The 9,024-nt window shown below is 36.6% G+C and overlaps 1 protein-coding gene across 2 annotated transcripts; it reads left to right on the top strand.

The window, feature by feature from the left end:
* Positions 1-380: 380 nt before the first annotated feature.
* Positions 381-7,207, top strand: LOC147063626 (uncharacterized). 2 transcript variants are annotated; one of them, XM_085959544.1, is made up of 6 exons: positions 381-466; positions 721-3,550; positions 3,781-3,947; positions 4,642-4,855; positions 5,553-5,696; positions 6,917-7,207. In XM_085959544.1, exons 2-6 carry the CDS (start codon positions 752-754, stop codon positions 7,061-7,063), a joined length of 3,471 nt encoding a protein of 1,156 aa, XP_085815670.1. In that variant the 5' UTR covers positions 381-466; positions 721-751; the 3' UTR covers positions 7,064-7,207. The 2 variants fall into 2 exon arrangements, with proteins under 2 accessions (XP_085815670.1, XP_085815672.1); XM_085959546.1 differs by having other exon boundaries at positions 381-534.
* The last annotated feature ends 1,817 nt before the right edge of the window (positions 7,208-9,024 follow it).

Here is a 9,024-nt window from a genome sequence, read left to right as displayed (position 1 = left end):
TAAGCTAATGAAAAAAAAATATATTTTAAAGTCTACTAAATTTTAATAAGATCTTGAATAAAATTAAAAACATTTCACTTTACTCGCCTTATTTTATTGAAGTTAAGCTGTATAATCAAGATGATGGATTTATGAAGAGCTAGGTACCTACCTACCTAGTAATTACTGAAACAATATACCCACCTAACCACATTAGATTTAACGAACATTATTTTTCGCTTGAATATCATGAAAAAAATCTAATCATTTGTCGAAATACACGTTATGCATGCAAGCACCTAAATGAATAAAATAAATAATTTTATTTTTGCCATTTTGGCATTGTCGATGAATGGATAACTTTATGATTATTGTCTATGGTTGCGTCATTTCTGTTTTTCGTGTTTGTGATTACGTTTTGGCCGATAAGCCACGGCGAGTGAAATGCCAGCGAATTTATTTTAACAATATCTTTAATCTTTTATAGGTAAGGATTACAAATCTTCGCTTTCAACCGTTAATCAAATTCACGCGTGCGTGTCATCATATTGCCATGTAAATATTGTTTATATTCTATACGGTCGCCTCTTGTTTGTTTTACTTTTACACGAATAGACATGGCACAGGTCCCCTGTGTTTAAACCGATTTTAATCTCTTAACCCCTTGTATTCAATTCATTGATAGTGTACTTAACGTCGCAGAACTATTCTTTGTTACATGTACTGTTGTTTTTCTTTCAGAAAAGTAATCGGGTGTTGGCATTTTACGTCAATGATGGAGGAAGCCATAAATAATGAACATGTTGATGAAAACGTTGATAGCAAACAATCCAGCTCAACAATGGAGCACGCGACGCTCGAAACGAATCAAGCGGACCATACCGACAATTCACAAGAAAGTTCAGCGCAAGTGATCAATTCTAATTACAACTTATCAGTGCCTAATGATACCATACCAAAAACAATGGAAAGTGTAGATACTAATAATGATTTAAATAAAAGTATAGAAGAAGACGTCGAATTTAAGGCAAGCGAAGGTATTTTGAATAATACAAGTCTACATGAGATGAATAATTCCGTGAAGTCCAGTAACAGTGAACGTAGGGTTCATAAAAACTCACTGGAACAACTTTGTGCAGAGATTGTCGGCGATACAGACTTAGAGGAAGATTTAGAATATCACGAAAATACTACTGAAGTATACCCAAAGACTTCTGAATCTAATTGTAGCAATATTGAACTAGGTTCTAATGCAACCCCGATTATTATTGACAATCATACCATGGGAGAACCAGTGGTTATTTCCCAAAAAGAATCGTCAGAAGTTGCAGCGCCATCGTTATTTATAAACGAAGGAAACGGTACCGATATTGCTGACGATAGGTCAGGAGATAATCTTAAACCTGACGATGCTTCGAATCAATCAGATTTAATAACCGAAATGAACAAAATGATCAATTCAGAATTGGTTGAAGTTCCTAATATACCTTTACCGAATGAAACCGAACCTCCAATGGTTTCAGTGATACCTGCCGAACAAACGGAAGCTAATAATGTTCATAATGATTCAGATAAAGCTATACCGACGGATGTGGAAATATCCTTAATACATGGCGAGCCTATTGAGGAAGATAATTCAGTCATTGATATTTTAACTTCCAAAAATTTAAAATATATTTCAAGAGTATCTACTCAGGACATAATTGATGTGTATGATGAAAACAATTCTCTACGAAAAATCCAAGATTCGTCTTCGTCTCTTTTGAATAATTCCATTGATTGTTTAAGAGGCAGTTTAAATTCTGATGCAAACGGAGGATGTCTGATAAACTTGGGGCAAGACACAGCGGTGATGAATAATTCACAGCTGTTGGCCATTTTAGAAGAAGGAAATGAACAGGTGCCACCGACCAGTCAGCAAACTGCAGGGGAAGATGTTGATAAGAGTAATAAAGGCAACGCTGTACTCAAACGACGACCGAAAGCTGTTGTTTTGGATCCCGCGATAGAAGGCCAACTTGCTTTAAAACAGCTTAAAGAATTACCGCTATTAAAACGGAAGAGTCCTCAGAAAATTAGTCAAATCGTTGACGTAAAAATTCCAAAAACGACAAAGAAATTTATTATCATTAAAAAAGCAAATGTCGCGGGAACGCCCCCTATTCCGCAGACTTCCGAAAACTGTGATCCTTTAAAGACTACTCCTGCCGTTAAAACATATTGTAAAAAAGCTGCAAAGAGTGATATATCTGACTTAATGGCGGAATGGGATGATGACAAACCCGAAGATCAACCGGACGAATCTGTATGCTCCGCAAATGACAGCGCCGTGTTAGAGACTTCCGTCGATGTATCCAAGACACCCGCTGTTAAAAAACCTGACGTTTTACTTCCTCAGAGAGTCGGGAGAATTATTAAGAAAAAAATCATTTTTGATCCGGATAATCCTGATACGTTCAAATTTGCCGCAGCCATAATTAAAAAAGACAAAGTACAAGAGGCTACTATTACGGATACGCCTAAATCGGCAACGCATACACCAGACGTAAATAAGTCTGCAAGCGAGACAGAACCCAAAAAATCTGTCACTAAAGTCGGGTCTAAATTATTAAATAAGTCTGATGTAACGTCTGCAGATAAATCTGATAAAATAGCATCCGTCGAAGAAGTAACAATTGTTAAACCCAAAGTGGGTAGACCAAGACTGGTGAAGACGGCTCCTAACAAAATTAACCTTCTCAACGCGCAGTTAGATAAACCGAGGAAGCAAACGAGTCCGATGTTGACACCAAATAAAAAGAAAAAAATGACTGAAGTCGACCGACTATTGATGGATGAAGGGGCGGTTAATATGCTCTACGAAATGAGCAATAATAACTCAGATGCGGCCGAGAACGATGAAACGCGTTCAAATAAAAAATCTACAGTATCCGTTGGGAAGGAAAAAAGGAGTATGATATCTAAAGCGAAGATAATAAAAAAGGCGGTGTTCAGTTTGACGAAGAGTGATGATCCGTCGAAAGTGTTGAAAGTATTCCGTTCGCGAAAAGATGGCATACAAAAATCCAACAGATTACGCAGCGGCATGCAATCGCCGACGATCAGCGAGGTTTCCGTATCGGGATCCGTCGCCGACGAATCTAGGATCATTCGAAGACATTCTTCATCGTCTTTCTCCAGTGGATGCCTCTCCCCCCGACCGTCATCACCGGAAAATGGCTCTAGACTTAACTCTACACAATCTGACGAGTCGTACCTGTTGACCAACGATTCCGGAATACAGAGCCTAACTCCGCTGAATTCGAAAAGGTCGTTTGAAAATATCATTCCTGTGCCGATGTCGGTTAGCAAAATCAAACGTCGTGGCAGGCCGCCTAATTTGATTTCAGGGAAGCAGAAGAAAATGGCTGACGACGAGGAGTCATCGTATCAGAGGAAGGCCGTGCTGCCCATGTCAGGGCTGTCCGTTTTTGATTCGTTCACGCAGCTACGTTTGGCAATCGGTGATGATCGTGTGGCCCGCATTGTTGTCCAGCCCACGGGGAATGCGGAGGAGCTCTATGATGTTCAGGTGATTATTACATGAGGTGATATCCATTAATAGTTGCATATATACAAAGTGAAGCAAACTGTAAAAAATTGCCATTTTTGTTTTATACTGGCTCTACAACTAATTGTCTGGGATCTTGGGTATTTTTTTATTAGGAATGTTTATTAGCCACTTGCTAAATCTATTGGGTCCAAACACATTAAAACTTCATATCTATGTATAAAACGATTAATTGAATGCTCTTTTTCAAGGTTTTAAAAGAATTGGCGACCGCTATAAGAGTATCGAATCAAGCGGGTGCACTTCTTCTCACTTCGGAACATGGAAACCTCTGCTCAGGCTTGGATCTTCGCTGCGTCATTCAGCCGACAGTTCATCAACAGAGAGAAAATGCAGAAAACATTCTATCAGCGTTTAGGTACTAGATTTTTCTGAATCACATACATTCAATGCTTTGAATTGATTAACCTTCTGTTTAGTATATGTACTAATCCGTCCATTTAAACATAATAATATATCCATCTAAGTCACATAAACAGTACTGGGGGTTGATGTATGTATGCCACAAGCGCATATGCATACCTCCCGGCATTTAATACAAATTTAAGATGGTGTTGGTTAGTTTTTATAATTCAAATAACCCCTGCCTAAATCAAATACGCATCTGAGGTATATTATTTTTCATTCTATCAATATTGGTAACGCCCGGATTAAAAAACACTATTGGCCGAATTGCGTTGGATGTGAATTCTGCAGATAACGAACAAGTCCCATTCGGTCCCAATTTTTTTTTTCGCATGAAAAGGTGTGTTTTTACTGCTCTTTCAAGTTATTGTGTCTATTGATGCCTAATTTAAAAAAATGTACATCCAATTACCCCATCTCTATATTATGCCACTGACCTAGTCACTCGGCGATGTAATCTGTAGATGGCTGACAAGTACCTACCCATTCACTATGACCCCCATTGCCCATCAACTTCCAAAAGACACTCTTCGCCACTTGTGTATGGAGAAGTTATCCAAGTTGTATTTTTAAATTTGACTATATTGTGTCTTCAGCCAGTTGCGGAGTTGTATTATAATATCCATGTGTGTATTTTCTGTTATCAGGGAGTTAGCAGTGGCAATGTGCGAATGTGAATGCGGCATCGTGAGTGGCGTGGATGGCGCTTGCTGCGGAGTGGGCGTTCCGCTGCTCACCCTCTCCGACTTGTCACTGGCTTCAGACCGAGCCACCTTCTGTGCGGCCCCCCGGACCAGGAGACCGATGCCTCCGGAGGGCACCTCTCTGCTCATCAGACCTCACTCTTTGCCCCCGCAACTTGTTAGTATTTTTATTCGTATATCTATAATATAATTATCATAGTAAACAAAAGAAATCTATGATCTTTGTTTATAACAGGGTGACTGATCCATAAAAATGGTTGTTTGAAATATGCTCACGTTATATGAAGAAGCTCAAGTCAGAAGTCTGCCCTGATCGAAATATATCACTTTGAATTCTTTCGTCAAGTCTTGACCAAAATAAAACCATTTCTATTATAGTCCGATCCGACTCGACGATTGGGCCCTTGAAAGACATTGGGTACTGCTTCCGACAACCTTAATTAAAACATTAGATCAATTGTAAATGTATAACATCGCCCAGTTGTGATTGTGTATATTTTTTTTCCGACCATGTCCGATCCTGATAGGATCATATGGGCCTCCACAGAGTGGAGGTTTGTATTGACAGATACCCACGGTGGCCGCGCGGCATAAGCGTTGGACTATAAAGCCGTGGGTCCCAGGTTCCAATCCTGGGTCTGGCAAGTACACATATTGTTTTTCAATTTGTGTGTCAGGGTATGGACTTAATAGGTTGAGCAAGTGGCTGACATCCATTTCTCGTAAAAAACAAAAATCTGTCAAAAAAAAAATCTGTATATAATATACACTATATACATACCAAGGACATATTTTGTTCTACACAAGATGCAAGAAACTTATTCAAATAATATCTTTTATTGTTTCGCTTTCAGAGCCGTGAGTTAGTGTTGTGCGGCCGCAAGCTGACAGCCTCGGAAGCGCTCCAGCGAGGTTTGGTGTCCCGTACCCTATGGCCAGATAGATTCCTCGAAGAAATCAAATCGATTGCAGTCGATCTCACTAGTCATCCGCCAGAGGTAAGACACGACTGCATCTTGCATCATTAGACAAAATTCAACAAGAATTTCATGTTTTACTGCTGTGATCCTTGGTAATAAAAATATCTCCTGGGATTTTAGAAAATATTTATATAAATATATTATATTGTTTTAATTCCCCTTCAGTTGGTGAAGGTCATTAGCTGACTTCTTCAAGAAATTTGGTTGAACACAATTATTGCCCTCCTAATTGGCATCACCGATTGCGTGTTAGTTCCACAACTTCGAGACAACTGATGCTAATTAACTATCTCTTTTATTCAATGAATAATTCACAAGATTTAAGATTGTACCATTCTAATTATTGAACATACATAATTTTGAAAAACACTTCTGAGAATATATATTATAACCAATAGAGAAAAAAAAATTTGAAAAATGTAAGACTATTGTACTAAGTACTATTGGCGATCGGTTTTTGTTTATTAAATCAAAGTAGGTACCTACTACTTCAATTACTAACCGACGTAGCTGACCGAGTAGCTTGATTTGGAAGAACGCTAATGAGCAGGTATTAAAAGGCCAATAGTTAAAGTTTGTCGTCATTAGTATGTCACTTCGTAACATAGTGGATAATGCGCGGTTTGGGGCGTAAACCCAAGAGATGCAGGTTCGATCCTGCCGGGTGTCTTACATTTTTCAAAAAGATTTTTTCTATTGGTTACAATATATTTTCTCAGAAGTGGTTTTCAAAATTATGTATGTACAACTGATACTCTCGATTACTTATATTATTATGTGGTTAAGGCGATTGCGCTGCATTTACGCCAAGCATAAATCATAAAATGGTTTCATTCAGTGACCACTTTCACATCCATACAAAACCACTTGCTTTTGCACTTAGGTTAGTGCACAAATATTGTATATTTAACCGATTCACTGCGGAGCATTTAATTATTTTTTAATTATTAATTACCACATTTAAATAACATGCTAGTTATATCTAATGGCCCTCTAATCAGGACACAACAGCTGTGGCGTTCGCGATGTAAGGATTAAAAATTGAGAAGATAAGAATAAGTCCATTTTGCCCACAATCGATTTAAATCTTACGAGGTTCAGAAAACTGCATTCTTATATTATTTTATGTATAGTCAAGCTTGCAGTCTTGAATAAAATGAAAAAGTTTCTTATTGTATTGAATGATAAGAGAGAGAAAAGATTTTGTTATTTCATATCAATTTTTTACATTATTTCAGTCGTTCAAAATAATGAAAGGTGTTCTGCGGCGTGGCGAGTCAGAAGCCATTGTAGCAGCTTTGCGGCACGAGGGGAAGATGCTGAAAGACTTCTGGTGCTCCCCCGAGGGTCAGGAGTCCATTCAGAAGACTCACTCGCATCTCTGACAGCAGCACCAGGCCTCCTCCCTCAGTACAACCACAAACAATAGTGATCAGCAAAGCTGCACCGTTAAATTGACTGTTGACATTACACGGCTGATTTAAAAACAAAATCGTTCGAGCTCGTTTTACGCATTTTATTGTTCAAATCTTGTGGCGTTTACTGTGAATATTTAAGACTAGGTTCTTCTGTTTCTAACACTTCATAAAAACTATAATCTCTGGCAGTATTTTCGATGGTATTAAAGATTAAGGGTCAAATGCGTAGTCATAGTTGAGTTACGCTGCCTTAGTGACTGTGAGAAAAACAAGTAAGAACGTCTTGACAGTGTCATCTCATCTCTGCATTTGGCCATAAGAACAAAAGTTATGTTGATCTATCTTATCAAAATCTATTAAAAAAGCAATTTGAATATTGCTTGCATGCCTCAAGTTTGGGAAGAGATGTTTTCACTAAATTTAATTAAAATGCGTTGTCTCAAATTAACACATCAGCCATGGATTTATATATAGTAATAATTATAGATAATCCAGACTAATTTCGATTATCAGTAATTATTTATCCCTAATAAAATGTTATGTAAATAATTTTTTAAATGTTTAGTCACGTATGTGTTTCTAGAAGGTGATGGATGCACTATGTTTTTTTTTTTTTTAATATTCGCATGTGTTTTTTTCTATATTTTTTTTTATTATATAACGGAGGGCATTATTATAATTATTGCAGTATTTTGTCACGTACTATTAATGATTCTTACGCAATAAAGATGTCGTCTTGGTTGTTTGATGTAGGATAAGCGTTATTCCTAAGTTTCATAATATATTTGAGTTGTTAGTGAAAATTTGAATGGAAATTTCATTCTCCGAATATCGGTTAGGGGGGCTGCAATCCCGGCCTTAATTTTCAATCCTTGTATTCGAAGAAAGATTTCTTACGAGCAGAATCAGGCGTAAGACTTTTTCCTCCGTGTCATATTTATTCACAGTATTTTTTATGCATATAAAAACGTACCACAGATTGAGAAGCACTGTATTAAAACAACCGACTTGATTAGCTCATATTTAAGTCTTTCACCGCTGATGACGCGCTAGGTGCGTGGCCATTAATTACTATTAGCATAATATTTAAATGTGGTAATCAATTAGTAATTAATTGGTCAGCAGTGAATGTGTTAAGCATAAATATGAATTTATTACTGATTCTCTGGATTGCAAACCCTAACATATTATATGCATTGCCAACAGAATATATTTGGAGAACAGTAAATAAATTTTACTCATGTGTACCTATTTATAATTTTTTCTTTTATATATTCACTTTTAAAAAGATACGCAATTGCAAATTTGTAATCTGATTTTAACGCATGATAATATATGTCTGTATGATTTTCAAATGCAAGAAATTTTTTCGAATTAGTATTTTTTCAATATCTATAAAAATATATATTTGATGTTTATTGAAATATATATTTGTAACATTGCGACATGGATGATTGATTAATGAAAGATTATTGTATTAGCTATATGTAATATATAACAATAAGCGCCAGATATTTCAAAAATATATATATAAACATTTTTATTTCGCAGTTTCATTTTATAAATCAAGCGACTGAACAAATTAACTACAATTTTTGTATTTTCTTAACCTTTCCTGTTCTGTGTCATGTATGTTCTGTCTCAGTCGTGTAACACAGCGTTTAAAATATTTTATAATGTAGTTTACTCTGCTTGACCTGCCAGCAATATATTGGTTTACTTTTGTTTTGAAAGATTTTACACCCATGATTCCTGGCATGTGGCACATGTCAAAACGGGTGCAAGACGAAAAATATCACGAATTGATCGCAATATAATAAATTCGCACTCTTAGAAATATTTATATTCTATATATCGATCGTGACAAAACAATACCTCGTATGCCACATGAAATTATACATGAGATGAAATAAATAAATCTCTGATTC

Source organism: Rhyacophila brunnea, unplaced genomic scaffold (assembly GCF_057557595.1).
Source record: "Rhyacophila brunnea isolate RB1 unplaced genomic scaffold, BYU_Rbru_1.0 scaffold_9, whole genome shotgun sequence".
Lineage (NCBI taxonomy): Eukaryota > Metazoa > Arthropoda > Insecta > Trichoptera > Rhyacophilidae > Rhyacophila > Rhyacophila brunnea.
The sequence above is the reverse complement of the archived record's forward strand: the minus strand, read 5'-3'. Positions and strand labels throughout refer to the sequence as shown.